This window comes from Eretmochelys imbricata, chromosome 1 (genome assembly GCF_965152235.1).
Source record: "Eretmochelys imbricata isolate rEreImb1 chromosome 1, rEreImb1.hap1, whole genome shotgun sequence".
Lineage (NCBI taxonomy): Eukaryota > Metazoa > Chordata > Testudines > Cheloniidae > Eretmochelys > Eretmochelys imbricata.
Window position 1 is genome coordinate 298925303 of NC_135572.1, and position 23784 is coordinate 298949086.

General features: G+C 41.9%; 1 protein-coding gene across 7 annotated transcripts in view; it reads right to left on the reverse strand.

Annotated features, from left to right (window-relative positions):
- MON2 (MON2 regulator of endosome-to-Golgi trafficking) overlaps window positions 1-23784 on the reverse strand; it is a 158003-nt gene that overhangs the window by 43904 nt on the left and 90315 nt on the right. For all 7 annotated transcript variants that reach the window (XR_013347902.1, XM_077833626.1, XM_077833604.1 and 4 more), the window contains 5 exons: window positions 19484-19659; window positions 10379-10541; window positions 9528-9821; window positions 8191-8389; window positions 2387-3006 (listed from right to left, as the gene is read on the reverse strand). Coding sequence is in view for 6 of the 7 variants with exons in the window: in XM_077833626.1 (XP_077689752.1) it covers window positions 2387-3006; window positions 8191-8389; window positions 9528-9821; window positions 10379-10541; window positions 19484-19659 (1452 nt within the window). In the remaining variant the exon portion in view is untranslated. The remainder of the gene's footprint in view (window positions 1-2386; window positions 3007-8190; window positions 8390-9527; window positions 9822-10378; window positions 10542-19483; window positions 19660-23784) is intronic.

Consider the following 23784-nt stretch of genomic DNA (forward strand, 5'->3'; position numbering starts at 1 on the left):
CCAAGATCCCTGAGTGTACTCATTCCTCTACTGTCAGCAAATGTCTGTGAAACCCTCTGCCAAAGTCTCCCTTCCCCCTTCAGTCCACATAGAGGATGATAACCAAACTATTGCTATTAGCTATTCCCTTAGATCAAAGTAGTGGAGGACTGTTTGGTGGGTCTAAAGGGTCCAACTCTGCTGACGAAACACATGCGTGTCTATATACCACCATGTTTTTTCAGTTTGCTTTTTTAAAACCTAGAAAATTTAATGTAGCTTTGTGTGTGTAAAGAACATTATTAAGGTTGACAGTGAAGTACTCAGAAATTAGGCCTTAATTCTGGCTTTTCCTAACATTTGAGTGCTTCACTCTGTAACCTTAGTAATTTAATGAGAGAGAGAAAATATGAATGAATATGTGGACAGTTACTTTTGCAAAGGAATATTTTTACAGTTCTAAAAAGAAAAAAAGGTGCATTGCTAGGATGAAAAAAGAAAAGGAGTACTTGTGGCACCTTAGAGACTAACCAATTTATTTGAGCATAACCTTTCGTGAGCTACAGCTCACTTCATCGGATGCATACTGTGGAAACTGCAGAAGACATTATATACACAGAGACCATGAAACAATACCTCCTCCCACCCCACTCTCCTGCTGGTAATAGCTTATCTAAAGTGATCACTCTCCTTACAATGTGTGTGATAATCAAGGTGGGCCATTTCTAGCACAAATCCAGGTTCTCTCACCCCCCCCCCCACCTTTTTTTTTTTTTTCCAAAAACCACACACACAAACTCACTCTCCTGCTGGTAATAGCTTATCCAAAGTGACACTCTCCTTATAATGTGTATGAAAATCAAGGTGGGCCATTTCCAGCACAAATCCAGGTTTTCTTCCCTCCTCCCCCCCACAAACTCACTCTCCTGCTGTGAGTTTGTGTGTGCGGTTTTTGAAAGAAAAAAAAAAAATGGGGGGGGGGTGAGAAAACCTGGATTTGTGCTGGAAATGGCCCACCTTGATTATCATACACATTGTAAAGAGAGTGGTCACTTTGGATGGGCTATTACCAGCAGGAGAGGGAGTTTGTGTGTGTGTGGGGCGGGGGAGGGCGGAGGGCGAGAAAACCTGGATTTGTGCTGGAAATGGCCCAACTTGATTATCATACACATTGTAAGGAGAGTGATCACTTTAGATAAGCTATTACCAGCAGGAGAGTGGGGTGGGAGGAGGTGTTGTTTCATGGTCTTTGTGTATGTAATAAAAAGAAAAGGAGTACTTGTGGCACCTTAGAGACTAACCAATTTATTTGAGCATAAGCTTTCGTGAGCTACAGCTCACTTCATCGAGCTCAAATAAATTGGTTAGTCTCTAAGGTGCCACAAGTACTCCTTTTCTTTTTGCGAATACAGACTAACACGGCTGTTACTCTGAAACCTGCTAGGATGAAATACAGCAGTTTGCTGTTTTCCTCCACCCAGAATATTTCTTTTAAAATGCAGGAAAGTTCCTGGAGGGTTATTTCATTTCTGCCAATGCCTTCTACTTTTTAAACATAGCTCTCATTTTGCAGCACATTAAGAACAAATGCTGACAGGTGGTTTCAATGTAAAAGGTATGAGCAAGGAGATCTAATCTGATAAATTTTAAAAGAAATCAAGGCTACTGGATATAACTAATTTAATCAATAGATTGTTTCCTTCACAAAATAGTTGTGAGATCTGAACATACAGATCACCCTTATCTGCCGCCTTGTGTTTTAGCTCTATTACAGAAATTCACTTAAATGAATGGTGCTCTTCAGGGACTAGGTCTCTGATAAGAATTTCTGCAGCAAAGCGCTACTATTTTTATGACAGAGCAGATTTTTGAAGAGAGAGGAGAAGAGGAAGAGAAAGCTGATGCTTTTTTCCCCTCCACTTTACACAACTGCAAGTCCTTAAATTAGGATCACCATCCTTCCAGACTTTGCTGGAGTGAACAATGTAAGAAAAGCTGCCCCCACAGAGGCTGAGTGTATTGCCTCCACTCCATTTTCAGACCATTAACAACAGTGCTAAAACTTAACAGTCAAGCAAGCAAATTCTTGAAAATACAGCACTGAATATTAAGTATTTTCGTAGTGATTCAGAAGAGACTGTATTAAAGATTACACCATTCATGTCAACACAGAGCTGCTGAATGGCAAGAAGCCTAGAGTAGGGACAGGAGACAAGGTGAGCTTCTGGTTCTGATTGTTCTTCAAAAGGAGCAAAATTATCTTTTACATAAGAATAGTACATTACAAACCCAGAAGTAACTAGGCAACTAAGGTTAATTTAACTCAACACAGTGCAGGTGGCAAAGCAAAAGAACCAATACATAGTATGGTTTACCTTTCAAAGGACATCTAAAGCTGTATTATTACCTTTTGTAAGACATCTAAAGCTGTAAGCACTGCTTCCTGCAAACTTGTCAAAACTGCTTCAGTATAAGATGGCAGGATGAAAGGGGAGGCATCAGAACTGATTGGAACTGAAACAGCACCATGTAAAATGACACCGAGCTTTTGGAGATCATCCATGCTGAAACCAGTTCTGATGTGTTGGTAGAGAGCTGGGAATATCTGAATTAAAGCTGTGAGAAAAGGTTGGCTGGGTATGAAAGTCAATTTCTCACAAGTAATTGGAGGCTTTGTACTTTCTGAGCCAATCCTATACCAGGTGTTCCAGGCAGCCCACCAAAGATTTAAATCTTCAATCTCATCTATTACAGGTGGCTCGGATTCATTGTATCTTCCAATTCTTTCTCCTATAGAGTCAGTTCTCAGGAATGATCTGCCCAGACCAGTAGCAGTCATTGCCCCTAAGAGGGCAGGCACATTAATAGCAGGTGGTGTATCAGGTTTCTCTGAGTCTCGGACAGGAGAGACAATTTGTAAAATTTCCTGAAAACTTTTCAGAGCAGCCAAGGAAACTTCACTGTTTTTGCTGAGTGCTGCAGACTGGATGTGATCAAGAAGAACATCCCAGGCTTTGGAAAAATCTCCTATTTAAAAAAAAAGCTGAATCAGTTTAAGACTTTTTTTTTGCCCCTTCATTTCATAGGAGTTGGAGGGGGAAGGTACCTGCTTTCAAAGAAAGAATCAGTTTGTGAACAAAAATGATGCACACACATAAAGGAGAATTATATCATTGTATATATCAGTGACACTTCGACCTCCGTGGTTCTGGAGCCAAATTAGCAATCAATATTACCCAAAAGGGCCACAGTAATGTGAATTTATTGTTTCATTTGCTATAGTACTACCTATATATATATCTATATCATTCTCACAGCAAATAATTTATCAGCTTGCACTAAGATATTAACTTAACTGGTTAAGAACATAGTAAAAGCATCTTTATTGGTTATATGTACATTTGAGATATGTACATATTATTGCAGCAGGCAATCCACACCCCATGCTGCAGAGGAAAGCTGAATAAACTTCAAGGTCCCTACCAGTCTGACCTGGAGGAAAATTCCATCCCAACTCAAAAACTTGTGATCAGTTTGGCCCTGAGAATGTGAGGAAGATATACCAGCCAGGCATCTATGAAATAGGATTCTTTGTACTACCTCAGAGTACTGGTCCACTCCACTCAGTGTCCTGTCTCCAGCTCTGGCCAATCTCTGATGCTTCAGAGAAAGCCAGAACACCCCTCGCCCCCACCCACACACACACACAATGCATCTGGCCAACTGTGCATCGGGGGGGGGGGGAAATTCCTTTCTAACCCCTGCAGACAACAAGCTGAAGCCCAGATGCCTGTTAATTTCACCAGGAGTTAGATATATATAAAGGTCGCAGGGTCAGATCCCTAGCCATTTAATATGCTCTCACGGTTCTCTTGATGATACAAAATTCCATGACAATTATACATTCACGAAGTCATGGGTATATTGTATAGTAGCCAGATATTGAGGGAGTTATTTAAGAGAGATAGGCACTACTCTCTAAGTTAATTATATCAATTAGAAGTACAGTCACTAACTTGGAAATACCTAAAATGGTGTATCGGATTAACAAAACTTTGAATATATTAGTTACACAAAACTTAATTTAGTAAATGAAATAGGAACTATGGGAAGATTGGGGAATGAGGGGTTGCTAATGAATATACTGAGAGAATTATTCTGCTGTTAAACATGGCATGTAGTCTTCCATTTCCAGTTTTCTGTGGTAACTCACTTGTTTCAATTCTTTATGCAGCAGGGAAATGAGGCCAGGGTGCTCTAGACCAATTCTCCTATGGCACAGAGCTACTAGAATGCAAGAAAGCAGAAGCCAGACTTCACAGAGACAGAGTACAAGAATAGTGGCCACAGAGTGGAGGCCTGTAGACACCAGAAAGGAATTTTCAAAAGATTCAAAGTTGGGTGCCTAGCTCCCTTTGGCTCATTTGAAAATGCCAGTCTATATCAACTAGGTAAGAATTTATGTGGCAGCAAGGTACCTCACCTAAAACTAGTGTGAAAACACATGAAAGAAACCTAACAAGATCAAATTAAAATAAGAATTTTAATACAAGATGCGTAAAGGGAGGAGTAAGTACATATCCAAGAGGTTATGAAGTGTCTTCAAAGGAAAGCTAAATGTAGAGGCCTTTTCCTGCAAAGTTTAAATAAGTGGCTACTACAGAACATGGCCATAACTCCACTTCCCTGTATTGGGACATTGTTACCACGACCTTTCCCAAAAATTCTCCATGAAAAAGCCAAAGTATTTATTATGGAAGTTCTATTCACAGTTCCGCAGTTAAGGTTGAATTTGCATTAAAGAAGGGTTGCAATCACTTTGTAATGAAGAAACTGTGTACCCTCCTCAAAACTGCAGCATTCAATTTTTTAGTACAAAATGAATTTGCTGGGAATTTACAAGTAAATTAGTTAATCTGCTTGAATTAATTAAAAAATTGATCTTTGAAGAAATTTAGCATCCTCTTCAAAACGTATCATAGCTTCATAGCTAAATGAAGAAACTCTGTCATGAACAATAATGACACAATAACTCTTAATCCTACACATTTCTTTTAAAAAACTACACATTTCATCAGATCGATTCAGCAGGAAGGACCAGAAGTAAAAACACATGAGGTGATGTGCAATGAAATTCGGGGGAAAAGCATAGGAGAAAAGTGGGATGGTGTGCATAATGGAAAGTAAGGGGCAGGAGAGTGGGTTAAACACACATTTAAGGTATCTAAACAACTTCAATTCCAACCTGTAGTGACACCATTCAGTAACCCAATAAGACAATTCTGGTAGCGCATAATACTATTTGTAGTCCCAGACTAGAGTAAACTGACTTTTAAGGACACATTAAGATTTTCTATTTTTGTCACTACAGGAGGAAGTGACGTTTGTTTGGGTTCCTTAACTGTGCCTTTCCACTGCTTAACATGTATGCATTTCTGTTAAATTTAACCTTCACTCTGAATTTTCAGTGTTTATAATGTCTGAGGTTGTTTTAATTACAACATTCCTGCAATGTTTTTACTCATAAATCACTAGTATGTATGCAACCTTAAATCTGGTTTTAGGTAGTTTAAATCCATGACTAGAAAAGAATCATGAAAACGTCACACCTCATAGTACCCCTATTTCATCACATTTATTCAAATGACTATTTCTACTATATCAGAATCTGCAGGATAATCACATGTAGTCAAAGCCTGTACATTCAATTAAAATTAATTAAAAGGAAACATAAGCAGATCAAATATTCATTTGCTTTTCTTTCACCTTTTCTCATAATCTGTCATGGCAATGTGACCAAGTAGATAGCAAAAATTCATCAACACAACTTGAAATTACCTTTCACCAACTATATACTTCCTTAAATCTATCGTTTTTCCATTTTGAATGTATTTAAGAAATGCCATTTCACACTTTAGAGTACTTAGAAAATGACGTTCAAAGTACTTTTGCAATTTGTTAACCTAGAACCCCAGTATGCATACAAGCCTAACTCAACTGAAACATTTTGTCTATGTTAGATTCTAAGCTCATTTATGTTATACATGTTTGTACAGTTTAAGCAGTGTCAGCACTTGCTAATTAATCCTACTTTATATAGCTAATAACTTTGCAAATTCCCAAATGGTGAGTTGTTATAAAAAGGGAGAGGAGAATAAGTAAGAGAGAGCTACAAGGAGGGTGAAAAGAAAAGAAGTACTTGTGGCACCTTAGAGACTAACACATTTATTAGAGCGTAAGCTTTCGTGAGCTACAGCTACAGCTCACGAAAGCTTATGCTCTAATAAATGTGTTAGTCTCTAAGGTGCCACAAGTACTCCTTTTCTTTTTACGGATACAGACTAACACGGCTGCTACTCTGAAAGGAGGGTAAAGAAGCAGAGTGAAAAGAAAGAGGGTGAGAAAAGCAGAAGAGAAGAGATGGGAGTGTAAAAAAAAGGGAGAATAGCAAATAACGTAAGAGAAGAGACAAAAAGAATGATGAGGGGAGAGAAAAGGAAAGATTTAGAAGGAAAAAGAACCGATGGATTTACCAGTATTAATTTCAGCTAGTGAATCAAATAAATAATTTGAACTAAAAATAACACGTCCTTAGAGGGAAAGTGGATGGGTAAAGAGGAAGAAGAATCACTTGAAAGAGAGTGTAATCTTCAATTTCTTCCACTTCAAAATAAGTCACATTTTCCCCCCTAATAAATTTCCCTTGTTCCTTTTTTAAAATTATGTACATCATTGACTGTGCTAGTGGATCCCCAAGACCCCCAATTTTTCCCCTCCATTAATTAGTTCACTCAGAAGCTCACATGAAGGATTTAGGAAACGTTACAAGAATACAGCTTAGAAGTCAACAGCGGAAAATAGGACAGAAGAAAGCTATATATAAATGTTAAAATATCACGGCCTGTTAATAGTTTGAGACAACAGAACATGTTTTTGGTGTTAGAAATTCTCTCTCAGCAAACTGAGGGGAATGAAGGACATAAATTTACACCGTGTAGAGGTTAAGCACAGGAGTTTATTACGTACAGCGCTGACTGTTACCTTGCTTATTAGGCTCAGAGACACTGTTAATTAATTGACTACAATGGAATATATGGATTTTTTATGGGCAGGGGAAAGTGGCAGGGTAGGCAGTCCTATATCCCCGGATAGGTTTAGCTGCAAGACATGATAGCACAGTAGCCAATGGTTAAAAGGTTACATAATGTCTCTGCTCATGGTCTCAAGTTAACAAATTAACATTTAGCATTTAATTATTACTTTAATGAATGGTATTAGTATAAAATATATATTGAATTTTGATTTAGGGTGCATAGGAATGAAGTAGCTCCTTTGATTGTCTAACCGATACATATCTAGGGGTAAAAGCAAAGAAACAGTGAAAGTATATGGCAATAAAGATTGTCTTTTAAGTTGCTTATTTGTGTTTTAAGGCAGGCATTGGTCCCTGGGAAAGGGAGGTAGGAGGAGGCCATATCTTATACTGACATGCTTGAACCTTTTATAAACTCAAGGTTGTATGCGTGGGAAGAACATCTCCCTACAGAAGAAACTATTACAACAGAAACAGGGCTTCTTTGTTCTATTTGCAACTTTGAATAAGACACAATTATTGCCCCAACATTTGGCGTTTTGCTGACCAGGCATATTTTAGAAAAAGCAAGGTTATCTTTGGTTATTTTGCTTTCTCTTAGCTATTGCTAGCTCTCTGACCTCTTGACCAAACTCTGGACTTTGAGCCTGTACACAAATCCATATACCAGGTTATTACATTAGCAATGGATTTTAACCCTTCAGTGAAACAGCAGCATTTTTGGCAATGATTCAAGAAATGTTTACAAAATTATGTTTTTAACAAATATTTGACACCTGGAGTGAGGAATAACAGAATTAACATCAAATGTAGCTGCACTTGGAATTTAAGAATTCTAATTCTGAGCACCTGGGATTACAGGCTCACCATAGTTACATTTCAAAGCAGATACTATAGAATACATATTAAACAGATTAAATACTTTGCCAGTGATCTAACTGAAAAAAAACTTATCACAAAACAAATTAAAAGTTGTATTACAACATCTGGCAATAATATTAAATATTTTAATTGCTACATTTGACAGAACTGGAATCTAATGTGCCAACTGCCAGCACTGAAACTGTCTGACCAAGTTTTATTAGTAAAAAAACCCCACTTTCCAAACATTAACCTACCTAAAGGTTGTAGTAAGTATCTCCTAGTGTTGAATATTCTCGCTACTCCCGCCAATGTTAACACCCATGTCTCAGCCCATTGTTTCTCTGCTGTATCCCTTGAATGATGAATGAGAATATTGCCTCCTCCTGACTCAATCTTCTCTTTGTCAGCTGTCGTGGAAGACTCTCTAACCCTATCCAACAGGTGAAACAGAACCTACGATATTCAGAAAAAGGATGCATTGATTATTTAAGTCACATATTTCAACTTATGTAAATGTAACAAGGAAATAAAATTGCACACATTTTCCCCCTTTCCCTGTCAAGTCCCAGAAAGCACCCTATTTCACCCAGCCTTCTTCGCACCTGTGGAGGTGCGGGTACCTGAATCAGCCAGCTGATCAGATAAGTTGACATGTGGATCTTGAGATGATGAAGGGCTACTATCATCATGATCAGAAACTTTGAGAATATCCTTAGTGCTAATAAAAGACCAACACACTGACAATGCTCTTTCCCAGAGAAAATCTGAGAAACCTATGAAGTGCCTCTTTAGTAGGTATGTGCATTTGTCTCTCCTTTAGATTGGCTGATGCCCAGAGATCAATAGGTCTGAAGTGCCACGCAGATGGCATGTGTGACAGCAGAATCAAGCTAGGTATGATCATAGTGGAACATGAGTCCTACGGGGCACAAGCAGTCTGCCCAGGTTCTAGGTCAAAGGGATTTTCACACATAGGCTTGATTGGCTGAAGAGGGCCAGAAACAGAAGTGGCAGAAAAGCTAAGCCTTCTATTAGATCAGCCCAGTCACATGGATAAGGAATTACTTTTTTCCATGTGCTCTTCTCCGGGGAAAAGGAAGTTGCTTTAATTTTTTCAAGTAGAAACAAGATCCATGTCTTCCTTTCTATCTGAGGTAGAAGGAAGACTGGGTCTTTGCTGGCCATGCTGCTCTCACAAAGGGCACCAAAATTTTATGCAAAGGAATCATGCATCTACCTGTGTGGAGAGAGTAAGAATGAGCAAAACAACAGTCCAAGACCAGAGGACACAAACTGAAATACTGGTGTCAATTTCATGAGCACATTTGTGTGGAGGGAAAAAAAAAAAATCAAGATGACGTAAAAATGGTGATAAGCTAGCCTAGGGGCAGCACAGAAGGAAAAAGATACCAACTGGAAGCTTTAAAAAAGTTTAAGATAAAATAGTTGCTAGCTACTTTGTGTGTGTAAATTATATATTATCTTTTAAAATCGTATAAGAATTAAAACTGGTATTACAATAAGAACGTGTAAGAGACTGAGACTACCAAAATGTGGATGCTGTATTCTACAGCAGCTTTTTACTCAGTACCTTCCATATAACTGTGTGCCATGTTGAATGTTGAAGTAAAGTTCCATGGGCACCAATTGTAGAAAACAATGTCTGTCCAGCACTCTTTCTAACTGCAGGTCGTGGATCTACACACAGTTCCCCCAGCTTGGCATAGAGACAGAGCCAAAGGCAGTCAAATGGCGGTGCTGGGTGGAAAGGACGGTTTAACAACACTCCTTTCTCTTCTGCCTGCTTCTGCAATACTGCTTCCTCTTTGTTCAGCTCTTTTTCAATGGTTTCACCTCTTTGGAAGAAATAATCTGAAATATTCCACTACAAACAAAAAAATTTAGGAACACATTTTATGTATGGAAAAAATAAATATTTAAATACACATTGATAATTGCTCTGATTGTGAAGGAACAAAGTGTTTCTAATTTTCCCATTTTAAAGTGTACTGCAAAAATGTCCTAAGCAACTCTTAGCTCTACTGATTAGAGAAGTATTACATTTAATTATTCTTAAAAACAGAATATCAAGAACTATATTTATTTCCAGGCTTCAGTTTTTAGGCTCTCAAACTGAATATACAAACTGAAATATCAGAAAAGGATTATTAAAATCTATAATGTTTCTACTAAAAATGTTGATAATCATAATATCTCTGCAACTCCATTCATTTTACATAATCATGCTTGTTACAATAATAATTTACTTAAAGATAAATTCTTATCACTACATTTACATTGACTTCAGTGGGAGTTTTATGAGAGAATGACATGCAGTTTCTGGCCTTTATCGGGATAACAGTCTAGGCATTAACTAGCATTAACAAAATTAATTAAATAAAAGCCACACTAATCCCCATTATGAATGCAAATGAAACTCACCAGCAAACCAATTGATGTTAGGCTAATGTTTAGTTCTTGATTGTGAAGTCCAAAGCTTCCTGCAACTTCAACAACTATTTGTAGGCAAGTGCATGGCATTGTTGGTAGGAAGTCTGTCACAACCAACTGAAGACACTGGAATGCAGTCCGTATTAAGGACTCCCTTGAGGAAATTGAAATAAGGTACATGTTATTTTTTTTTAAGAGGGTACAAATCATTCTATTGTTATGCACCAGGATGCAACATTACTATAGAAGGATAATCAGATTTACACACTTGCTCTAGAGTCAAGCAAAATTTGAAATACATCTAGGATTTGTCCCAACTGGGGAAAAAAGATGTTTGTGGGTTTTGTGTGGACTTTTGTTTTGCTGTTCTTAAGAATGTATTAGCTAGCACATTCTAAATTCTAATGCAGAGAAGGCAAGTTGTACTTTAGCACGATTGTTAAACCAAGTGAAGCACAGGCTCCCCCAACTCTGCCAGCTTTCACATGCTGAGGTACAACTTGCTCGTCTAACTGGAGTTTTAGAACTTGTCAGCTAGAACATGCTAGCTAACATGCTATAATACATCTTTATCCTTGGCAAAATAAACCCTAAATTAGGTGGCAAGACTGAACTGGCCTGCAGAAAGTGGCAGGAAAGGAACAAACCAAGGAGGAATGGCAGGATGCAGCTAAGCAACTGGATGTAGCAGGAGAGCGTGTCTAACACTAACCCCCCTTTCTTCACTTTTCTTTTCATTTTACAGTGAAAAGTTGTGTGTGCACTCTGTTTTGTGGATACTGAAACAACTGGTTATGTGGTACAACTATTTTATCTAATTGTCACTATGCCTATGGTGAGACTACATGAAAGAAGATTATCTCTGATTGTCAGAAGCCCTGATGACTGTATTTTCTGAGACGTTTGAATAGAAATATATTTTAGGGTTTAGGCCAGTGTTATATGCTTCATTTTAAAGGAAAATAACTCTCTAATTAGTGATGTTAGTCTAGCTAGGGTTTGATGTAACTGCTGTGCTGTAATGGTTTATCTTTGGAGTGTTATCCAGTAAAAAGACATCTGAAATTGCTAATTGTGTGTGTAACTGTCTTATGGCAGAGACTGGTACAGGATTCCTAAGAAAAGGAAAATGAATCATCTTGTAATTTCCACTTTTAATATTCAGAGGGTTCCTCTGGAAATTCAACTGTAAATTGTGAAAATACTGTAAATCAAATAGAAGAGTTCTGTAGTACACAGCACATATAACCTACATAGGTTATACGTAGGTTATATACTATTGTATTCAAGCTTCACTCTGGAGCTTCCCTAGTATTTGACCCGGAGTTCACCATGCTTGGATTATAGAATTATATATAATTCTGGATTATGGCTCAATCCAGAACATAAATTCAGAGAAGGTCCAGAGTGTAGACTGAATAGAGGTGCATCAGTTCTATAATGGCTGAGCCCTGTGAATAAAATGTTTGTTTTCAGTTACAAAGCTCTACAAGTAAGAAAAAAAACAGTTACCTATCTTTTGTAACTGCTGTTCTTCGAGAGGCGTTGCTCATGTCCATTGCAGGTGTTTGTGCACCCACATGCACAGTCATCGGAGATTTTTGCCTTAGCAGTATCTGTAGGGTCATCTGTAGCATCCCCTTGAGTGCCACGCTCATGTGTTGGTATATTAGGCGCTGACTATCCTATGCCCTCTCAGTTCCAACTCCGACTGAGGGGTAGGAGGGCGGGTAATGGAACAGACATGAGCAACACATCTCGAAGAACAAGTTACAAAAGGTAGATAACCGTTCTTTCTTCTTCGAGTGCTTGCTCATGTCAATTCCGTTCTAGGTGACTCACAAACAGTATCCTCGGAGCTGGGTTCAGAGTTCACGGTCTTGTGGCTTCTAACATTGCTCTACAGAAGCCAGCATCTTCCCGGGCCTGCTGGGTAAGTACCAGGGTGAAAGTAACTTAAAGGATTTACCATTACACTTGATTCCTGAGGGGGGCGTGGCCTCAACTGGAAGAGGTGGGGCCTTTAAATCAAGATTTAAAGGCCACAGGGCTCCAGCTGTGACTGGGAGCCCCAGGGCCTTTAAATCACCCCAGAGCTACCAGCTGCAGAGGCATCTGAGCCCTGGGCCTCAGGGGTGAATTAAAGGGCTCGGGGCTCCGGCCGCTGCGGAGCTCCGGGCCCTTCAAATCACTGCAGGAACCCTGCTGCTGCTACCCTGGGGCTCCGGCAGCGGGGCTTAGGCGCTGCTTTGAAGGGCCCTGGGCTCCCTGCTTACTTTCACGTCTGGTACGTGCATAATGGGACGAGAACGTGTGGACGAACAATCAGATGGCTGCCCTACAGATATACTGGACAGACTAGGAAAACTGCTGAGGAGGCTTACGCCTTGGTTGAATGGGCAGTTACAATTGCCAGAGGTGGCACCTTTGCCTGATTGTAGCAGCAGCGAATGCAGGCAGTGATCTAAGAAGAAATTCTTTGAATGGACACTGAATGATCTTTCATCCTGTCGGCCACTGCAATGAACAATTGCAACGACTTGCGAATTGGCTTGGTCCTTCAATTTAGAAGGCTGGCACTCTTCTGACATCTAGGGAATGCAATCTACACTCCTCCTCTGACTTATGTGGCTTTGGAAAAAAAGACAGGTAAGTAAAATGTCGTGGCCTGTATGAAACTGCTAGACCACCTTGGGTAGAAAAGCCAGGTGCGGCTGCAGCTGGATCTTGTCTTGTAGAAGACCATGTAGGGTGGTTCTGAGGTAAGCGCCCTAATCTCAGAGACCCAGCAGGCAGATGTTATTGCAACTAGGAATGTGACTTTCCAGGACAGAAGGAGGAGAGAGCAGGAAGCCAGAGGCTCGAAGGGGCGTCCCGTGAGTCGTGACAGCACAAGATTCAGGTCCCATTGTGGAATAGGGTCCCTGATGTGCGGGTACAGACACTCAAGGCCCTTGAGGAACCTGGCAGTCATATCCTGGACAAAAACCAACCTACCCTCGAGCAGTGGATGGAAGGCGGAAATAGCGGTCAAGTGGACTTTGATAGTTGAAAGGGACAATTAGATGCAGGAGGTAGTCCAGGATCAACTGCAGCAAGGCCACTCAGGCCGAATACCTTTATCCGAGGTCCAACAAGCGAACCGCTTCCATTTGGCCAGGTAGGTTGCTCTGGTGGAGGGCTTTCTGCTGCCCAGCAGGACCTACTGGACAGTGGCTGAGCACTCCTGCTCCTCTGCATTTAACCATGCAGCAGCCAAGCCATCAAGTGCAGCGCCACCAGGTTCAGGTGCAGAAGACTGCTGTGGTTCTGGGACAGCAGGTCTGGCCTGAGCGGCAGCTGTAACAGAGCAGCCACCGAGCGGTCCAGAAGTGTGACGAACCAGTGCTGGCGTGGCCAAACGGCACTATGAGGATCACTTTCGCTCTGCTTGATTTTCATGAGGACTATGTGAATCAGCTGCACTGGAGGGAAGGCAAACAACAGAGCCCCCAACCACTGGAGCAGAAAAACGTCCAATGGGGAACCTCTGTCAATCCCCGTAATTGAGAGGAAAACGTGGAATTTCCAGTTCTGCCTGGATGTGAACAGGTCCACCTGGGGAGTCCCCCACCTCTGGAAGATGGAGCTGAACACTTCTGAGTGCAGGGACCACTCGTAGCGAGACAAGAAGGTCCTACTGAGGTGATCTGCCAAAGTGTTCCTGGCCCTGGAGAGGTGTGAGGCTACAAGATGGATGCCATGTTGTACACAGTAGTTCCAGAGCTTGAGGGCTTCCTCGCAAAGGTCAGGTGGTGTGGCTCCGCCCTGCTTGATATAGAACATAGCCGCTGTATTGTCCATCAGGACCTGGACCATCCTGCTTTTTAAGTGAGGTACGAAGGCTTGGTAGGCCAGGAGAACCACTGTCAGCTCCCTAATGTTGAAGTGTAGGGAGTGATCCTGACTCGACCAATGATGCTGCATGCTGACATTGCCCAGGTGGGCTTCCCACCCCAGATCTGAGGCATCAGAGATGAGGGTCACCAATGGGGACAGAGCCGCAAAGGGAACTCCCACCAACACCAATGCAGGACTCTGCCACCAGGTGAGTGACGACAGTATGAGGTCCAGGACCCTGGCCACATGGTCCATGCTGAGTCTGTTGGGGACATAGACCAACGCCAGCCATATCTGCAGGGGCTGAGGCGAAGCTGCACATGGCAAACCACATATGTGCAGGCCACCATGTGCCTCAATAAGTGCAGGCACATGTGAGCAGTAGTAAGAGGATGGTCTTGCATTCATAAGATGAGGTCCACCATGGCTTGGAACTGAGCCGCGGGGAAGAAGGCTCTGGCCTGAGTAGAGTTGAGTACCACTCCAATTAACTCTATGTATTGTAGCAGAATTGAGGTTGATTTTTTCTCATTTATTAACAGCCTCAGGTTGTGACAGGTGGAACAAACAAAATGGAGATGCTGCCGCACTGGATCCCGAGACCAACCCTTTATTTGCCAATCATCAAGGTATGGGTAAATTTGAACACCCCAGCACCTTAGGTAAGCAGCATCTAGTGCTATGCAATTCTTGAACACTCTTGGGGCTGATGGGAGACCGAATGGCAATGAATGGCATGAACTGGAAATGGCATTGGCCCAGCATAAAATGAAGGAAGCACCTGTGCCCTGGGAAAATGGAAATATGCATCCTTCAGGTCGAGGGCAGCGTACCAGTCTCCCGGATCCAGGTAGGGGATGATGGAGGCCAGGAAGACCATGAGAAACTTCAACTTTTTGAGAGACTTGTTGAGACGACGCAAGTCCAAAATGGGTGTGAGGCCCCCTATGGCTTTCGGGATTAGGAAGCAGCGGGAGTAAAACCCCTTTTCCTTTCATGTCTCGAGGGACTTCCTCCACTGCCCCCAGGCACAGGAGGGTCTCTTGGACTAGGAGTTGCTCGTGAGAAGGGTCCATGAAGAGGGATGGGAAAGGTGGGTGGAAAGGAGGGTCAGCCATAAACTGCAGGGTGTAACCTGAGAATATTACTTTGAACACCCAACAGTACAAGGTCAGCGGAGACCAGGCTGACCAGAAAGGGCAGAGGCAGTAGAGGAAACCGTAGACCCTGGGAGGTGACCGGGGTGTCGTCCTCGAGCACAACCTCAACATGACTGCCTCTGGCCTCCTTGGTTCCTGGAAGGGCCAGGCTGAGAAGATGAATGGGAATATGATGTGTGTCGCCGCTTAGACCCCTTGTCTCTATCCTTTCTCCTGTAGGTGCTCAGCTGGGGAGTCCCGAGCACCTAGACCATGAAGGCGGAGGGCAGAACGGTTTCCTGGACTGCTAAGGAGTATGAAGGCCCAAGGAGAGGAGGGTGGCATGGGAGTCTTCAAGGCCATGGAGTTTCAAGACCGTGAGCTTGGAGAAGAGCCCATTCCCCTCAAATGGGAGGTCCTGTATAGCGGCCTGCATCTCCTGGGATAACCTGGAGCACTGCAACCAGGAGCTGCACCTCATGGCCAACACAGAGGTGACCACCCTGGCCACTGAGTCAGTAGCATCCCAGGCCCCCCTTGCCACCACTGTGCCTTCATCCACTAAAGTGGTGAACTCCTGAGCTTGGTCCTGTGGGAGGGCCTCCTTGAATTTTTTAAGGGAGTCCCACAGGTTAAAATTGTACCTGCTTAACAGGGTCTAGTGGTTAGACATCCGAAATTGCAGGCTTGCCAAATAAACCTTTCTGCCAAGTAAGTCCATACAAGATTAGGGTTGGAAGAGACCTTAGGTGGTCACCTAGTCCAGCCCCCAGCTCAAAGCAGGACCAACACCACCTAAATTACCCCAGCCAGAGCTTTGATCAGTCTCTTGGAGTCTGTTTTTTGGCGTGCCACTGACTTGGCCCTGCCTGTCCGTTTCATTAATGGCAGACATGATCAGTGATGCTGCTGGAGGGTGCACATACAGATATTCAAACCCTTTCACAGGGAGGTAATACTTCTTTTCCACCTTCTTAGGAGCAGGCAGAATTGAAGATGGGGACAGCCACAGTGATTTGGCAATCTTAAGGACCTTTGGGTGGACAGGCAGCGTGACCCAGGCCATGGGAGGGTGGGGAGCGCCTACCCGTTTGGGAGGGACCCGCCACTGTTTTGTCCAGAGATGACAACGACAAGTGCACTGCTGGGGGAGGGGCGGATTCCCCTTCCTTCTCTGGGAATGGCTCCTTAGGTGCTGCAGTTCGATGCGCTGCCTTCATGTCAGATTCGGTACCGTACCCCGACTCCATGGACTGCAGTACTGGGGGCTGTTTGTCCAAGTCCACCAAGGAGGATGGTAGGAATATGAGACCAGCATCACGGACACAGCCCACGGGTTCCAGTATGGCCACCGAGCAGGCCACTTTCCCCGCTGCCATGCCGTCTCTGCAGGTGCCACGCCGGCTTTGCGGCTCGGTGGTGAATTACCCCTCCTTGGAGGGGGGCTGAACTCTTGGTCTGAGTCCGACCATTGCCCTTCTGGTGACCAGGGCAGAACTGTCAAGGCCTGAGTCTGCTGACTGACACTGGTCGGCAACCGGTGAGGCGAGGATCGGTGACTGCCCGACAAGCGGTACCGGGGGGATGGAGACTGGTGCCGTGACAGGGAGCAATCCCGCCCCAGTTGGGACTGACATCTGGGAGACCATCTGGGCAAGCATGACCTGCACCACAGTGATCTTTCATGGGAAGCTTGCTGGTATCGGTGGTAGGGGGACTGGTGCCTAGACTCTGGTGTCCCATGTCTCGTAGGGGAGTGTGTGGTGCCAGGGTCCTAGGCTGCAGAGATGGCGATTTACACCTGCGGTCTGGGGACCAAGGGTGCACCACTGCCCTATGGGCCGGTTCCATGATTGGCTTGCCCTTAGGTGCTGGGGCCTTACCAAGTCTGGCGTCAGGCACAGTCTCTGCAGTACCGGTCAGCCAACTTCCTCTTTAGCTGCCAGGGCCACTTCGGGCAATGAGGGCCTGAGGAGAAGCTGGGGTCCCCTGTTGCTCCTGGGAGTCAGATCCCGGGCCAAGCTTGGGGGGGTCTGACCTCAGTGGTACCCCCGTGATGGGCACATGGTCTGACATATGAACTTTGCCTGAAGCCCCTTTCCCCTCCAGTGCCAGGGGGCCCTTCTTCTTTTCCTGCTTCTTCGGTACTGGAGAGGGGGAACGGTGCCAGCAGTGCGCTCCACACCGATGCTGAGGTGCGTGGTGTGGGATCCTAGTGGGATGGCTCCAACACAGGACTAAATGCAGGCTCCATGAGGAGAGCCCACTAGTGGATATCCCACTCCTTCTGCATTCTGGGGCAAAAGCTCTTACAGATTCTGCACTTGTCCTTTCTATGGGACCCCCTTAACCACTTCAAACTGCTGGCAAGGGGGTCACTACAAGGCATCAGCCTGTTGCATGACAAGCATGGTTTGAAGCCGGGAGAAAGGGGCATGTCCCGCTCAGGGGCAAAGTCCCAGCTGGGACTCTACCTACAAACTAAACTAACATTTAACTTAATGGCTTACTAAGTACCTACAAACTATATACAAAGAAGACACACAATGGGCTGTGAAGAACTGCTAATGCTCTTTGCCGATGCAAGACAAGGAGCTCTGACCAACTGTCCCAAGTGGTAAGGAGGAACTGAGACAGTATAGGGTCAGCAGCGTCTAATACCAATGCATGAGCACAGCACGACCATCCGGATACTGCTAAGGCAAAAATCTCTAACTACTGTGCACATGGGCACGCACACACATAGAATGGAATGGACATGAGCAAGCATTCGAAGAAGAACTAATTTTCTTTTGTAATTTCAATATTGGATCAAATTACTGAACCATATTTTTGTGTCTCCCGCAATGGCAATGCTCCCATACCAAATGCTTCAGAAGAATGCACAAGAAACCCCATAATGGACAATTATGGGATAATTTGTCTATAAAGGAAGGTTTTTCCCCTAATCCCTGTCAGTCAGTGGTTGGTTTATGCCTTACAGCATGAGGGTTTATATCCTTTGCAAATATTTTCTCTTATGTAGTTTATCTTATAAAAATAATGAGAATAACTAAACATCTAATATTTTTCTATTAAGTTCTTGATCTGAATGATATTGTGAAGAAATGAGTTCTGCATGTTAAATTATGCATTCTGTAAGAGTATTTCCTTTTAATGATTTTACATTTTTAGCCTCTTGCTCTTGCACTATGAGAAAGAGTAAATAAGCACCTGACTTAAATTCTCTGTATTAAAAGTGTGGCTTATTTCTTGACCTCTCTGCTTGTTTTTTAGGCTTCTAAACAGAGATTATTAAAATAAATTAAGATCAACACTATGTAGCGATTGCTCTATGGCCCAGAGGGAGAAACCATTAAACATTTTCTGAGTTTAGTTGCTAATATTTCTAATCTTCCAACAGGGTGCATATACAGAGCAGGGATATTATAAAGTAAGTTCTATCTTGATTGAGAGAATAAAAGGAAGGACATCTGTAATGAAGATATTTAGGAACGGAAATCATCTCAGGCCTTTTTCTTTATTGTTGCATGTATTTTCATAAGCTAGTGGAAAAGGCCTCCAAATTTCTCTTGTGAATCACTTAATTATTTTGTGGGACTTGGTCTCCTAAAATATTACAAACAAAAGCATGGCATGGGTTTATTCTGCCTCTAATAATCTGCCAGGTTTAATGTAAAATTTATCTGTGAAGTTACTCTTGTCATTCATCAGTATTTTTACTGTCAAAATTCACCATTAGTATCAAAATGTATTTAATTCCACAGTAATATAAAACAGTAACATACCCTGCATAAGTCCCTCTCTAACAAACACATCTTTCAAAGCCCCAGCCTTTCCATAACATATATACTAATGGTATTGTCAGTACAGATCTGCAGATTTTCAAGTGAATTTTTTCAGTCTTTTGAAAGATTAATTCAGTAGAAAGCTGACCATCTGTACCTTTAGGCAAAGCTCCTTTTCTGTGGAGTCCAGCTATTTAGAACACAGAAATAACTAAAAAAAATTATGAATATTCGTAAATGGTGAGTTCTCTGCTCTTCTTATCTATATCAGGTTTATATCAACCACTTACCCTTGATCACTTCTGATTGCTCCCATGACACCGAGGATTAATGGCCAGCCAGGTCCCAGACTGTCACCTTGACTCTGCAAAATCTGTAATACACACTCCAGTTGTTTGAGCCTGATATCAGGATGAATAATGTTTGACAGTTCCTTCAGTGGATTTAGCAAAAGCAACTGCAGCCTCTAAAAATAAATAGAGAAAACAGCAAGGGGAGTAATAACTAATAAACAGATTATAATGCATCCTTATGAAGCCACACAGTACAAATCTGCATTTTTTAAAGTGGGATTTTCAAAAGTGCCTAAAAGCCCTCAGTGGGAGGCTGGGCACCTAACTTCTTTTGAAAATCATTTTAATGTTTTTTCCCTTCCCTCCTTAAGATATTATATTTCCCAACAAATTTGGAGACAGTTTTAAATCTTGCAGGTGAAGTTTAAACTCTGAAAATGTAAAAGTATATTAAAAGATTGCAAAGTATTATTTAAAAATAAGCATCAAACATGAACAAAGAGATTGATCAAGATGCATCTCTCTCAACTATTCACCATTATGAGGGTTACCCTTTTAGACTCAAATGTATTTCAGCTACACAGAAACTTTGTGCAGTGTAAATGGAATTGTCATCTTGATAACTGCGAAGACATGCTAGGTTATTAAATTGAAGATACAGCTGAAGATTTTTTTTCCAGATTCTTTCAACCTTTATACCATCTATCCCTCCTTTTTGGGTCTTTGTTTCACATAGTATCAAACACTTGGGCTTTGACAGGTTTTGGGAGCTCATGGCCAAGAATCAGGAACTCTTACATTCTAACTCAAGCTCGTGCAATGACTTATTGTGTGACCCTGAGCAACTCATTTAACCACTCTATCTCAGTTTACTCATCTATAAACTGGGATTAAGAAAAATCACATTCCTTGTAATTTTGCTTCTTGGACAACAATTTCACAAGAGTCTCATTCATGAGTTTCACGCCAGTGTGAAACTGGTTGGGAACTTCCATAACCAAGGATCCTTGGAGGACAATATACCTCTATGCAAGCACTCAATCGTTCCCAGAGAGTAGTCAGCAGTGGTTCACAGTCATGCTGGAAGGGCATAACAAGTGGGGTCCCGCAGGGATCAGTTCTGGTTCTGATCCTGTTCAATATCTTCATCAATTATTCATCAATATCTTCATCAATTATTTATATAATGGCATAGAGAGTACACTTATAAAGTTTGCGGACAATACCAAGCTGGGAGGGGTTGCAAGTGCTTTGGAGGATAGGATTAGAATTCAAAATTATCTGGACAAACTGGAGAAATGGTCTGAAGTATATAGGATGAAATTCAGTAAGGACAAATACAAAGTACTCCACTTAGGAAGGAACAATCAGTTGCACACATACAAAATGGGAAATGACCGCCTAGATACGAGTACTGCGGAAAGGGATCTGAGGGTCATAGAAGATCACAAGATTAATATGAGTCAAACAGTGTAACGCTGTTGCAAAAAAAGCAAACATCATTCTGGGATGTATTAGCAGGAGCATTGTAAGCAAGACACAAGAAGTAATTCTGCTCTACTCTGTGCTGATTAGGCCTCAACTGGAAAGATGTGGACAAATTGGAGAAAGTCCAGAGAAGAGCAACAAATATAATTACAGGTCTAGAAAACATGACCTATGAGGGAAGATTGAAAAAACTGGGTTTGTTTAGTCTGGAGAAGAGAAAACTGAGAGGGGACATGATAACAGTTTTCAAGTACATAAAAGGTTGTTACAAGGAGAAGGGAGAAAAATTGTTCTTCTTAACCTCTGAGACTAGGACAAGAAGCAATGGGCTTAAATTGCAGCAAGGGCGGTTTAGGTTGGACATTAGGAAAAACTTCCTAACTTTCAGAGTGGTTAAGCACTGGAATAAATTACCTATGGAGGTTGTGGGATTTCCAACATTGGGGATTTTTAAGAGCAGGTTGGACAAACATCTGTCAGGGGTGGTCTAGATAATACTTAGTACTGCCTTGAGTGTAGGGGACTGGACTAGATGACCTCTAGAGGTCCCTTCCAGTTCTATGATTTTATTATTCTATACATGCATCCTTACACCCCACAGAACAGGTGGTATATTCAAATTCTACTTGTGTTAGTGGGTCAGCCACTGCTCCCCTCAACAGTCAGTGTGATGATGGTATCTTCAGAGTAGGGAAAATTAGTTACTTTGTAATTCTGGTCCTTTGAAGTTCTCTCACAGAACTGTTATTCTCCACATAGACCACACACCTGCCTCTCTTGAAAGTTTGGAGGTTTTTACTTTTGAGATCACGCATTTTTGCCGATATGAAAGTGCATAAGTAAATGTTTCATCCTTTTACACCAAAAGGAACTGACAGTGGATAACACCAGTGGACTGTACCACTTGCACTACAGGATTGGAAAATTCCCCGTGTGGGGATTGATGTACCTCACTATAACTCTTTGCCTGGTAACTCCCAGAGCTAATCTTGTAATCATGTAATGAATGCTGAGAGGATGGAATCTTTAAACTGTAATCTTTCACAGAAGTGTTTTGAAGATTAACTATTATTTTGTGCAGGGCTTATGAATCTTTATAAAAGTGCTAAGCATTATTTTTTATTAGTATTATTATTATTATAATATTAAGAGGCATGAGATGATACAGGCTTTCATTTATTTTTCATGGTTGACAGATCTTTAATTTTTTACCACGAAAATCATAATTAACGGTTTTTTCCACAGTGCAGTTTTTCAAATGAAAAGGAAAGTGATACAGATTAGCAGTAGTTAATATTGACTACTGAGTCAACTTTAAATGCAATGGAAAGGAGAAAGGAGGACTTAAAAGAGAAGGGCAGAGGATCAGAAAGAGACATTCCATGCCAAAGTCCTAAACGCTTTTATTTCTCAAACTACCCCCCCCCCAATTAAAAAAAAACCCTCCAAAACATTTTACCCTAAATGGAACAGTCCATATCAAATTGAAACAAAAAACAATACTTTTACGTTCCTCCATGTTTCATTTGTTATGTCATAGCCATCTATGCCCAACATATGCATTACTTTAATTTTTAGACAAATATACATTGAGTGAACTTAAAATTTCTCCTTTCAACAGGTTTCAGAGTAACAGCCGTGTTAGTCTGTATTCGCAAAAAGAAAAGGAGTACTTGTGGCACCTTAGAGACTAACCAATTTATTTGAGCATGAGCTTTCGTGAGCTACAGCTCACTTCATCAGATGCATACCGTGGAAACTGCAGCAGACTTTATATATACACAGAGAATATGAAACAATACCTCCTCCCACCCCACTGTCCTGCTGGTAATAGCTTATCTAAAGTGAGCAACAGGTTAGGCCATTTCCAGCACAAATCCAGGTTTTCTCACCCTCCACCCCCCACACAAATTCACTCTCCTGCTGGTGATAGCCCATCCAAAGTGACAACTCTTTACACAATGTGCATGATAATGAAGTTAGGCCATTTCCTGCACAAATCCAGGTTCTCTCACTCCCTCACCCCTCCAGTTGCTATTGTTCTGGTGATATAATTTTCCATTTCAAATGTCAAATGACCAGAAGATTACAGGTCTCACCAGAACTTAGTCCTCTGTCAAAAAACACTGAACTTTTATCTCAGGCCTTGCTGGTCTGACTCCACGTGAAGGACTTGATTCCCTCAGTGCATTCAGCCACTGTCTAGCAGCACTCTGATTCTGTGGTCTAGTCTGTGCTAGCTCCAGCATACACCAATGAAGGACCAAAGTAACATGGCTGCATCCTGCCTTTGGCAATTTCCCTAGGTTAGGGTGAATGAGACCAGCTCTGCCAGACTTCCGCTGGCTGAAAGTTTCCTCCCCCACGGTGGTTTTTCTCAGCTGGTCAGTCACTTTAAGAATCTGTTTCCTAAACTGAGTAGTGCCTAGCGGCCAGATTTAAGTAGAAAATCTTGCCTAAAAGATGCAAAGGATAAATAGAATCAAATTAGCAGTAGGAAAAGAAATCTGCATTGAAGTAAAATTTATTAAATAAAAGGTAGTATTTGAAAGAACCTAGTTTTATTACACTTCTAAAAAAGAGACCTAAAATTTAAGTCAGAAAATATATATTGCCAAAGAATAAAAAAAATTATAGGGGCAGAGTAAGATAACAGAAAAGGGATATTCTTTTTTAAATTAAACACCAAAAAATGAATAAGAGACAAAAAATTAAAAAAACAGCTGAAGAGAAAAAGCCAAAGCATGTGTAGGAAAAAATCAGCTAACTCTCTCTCTCTCTCTCTCTCTCATATAATGGCTTTCTATAGA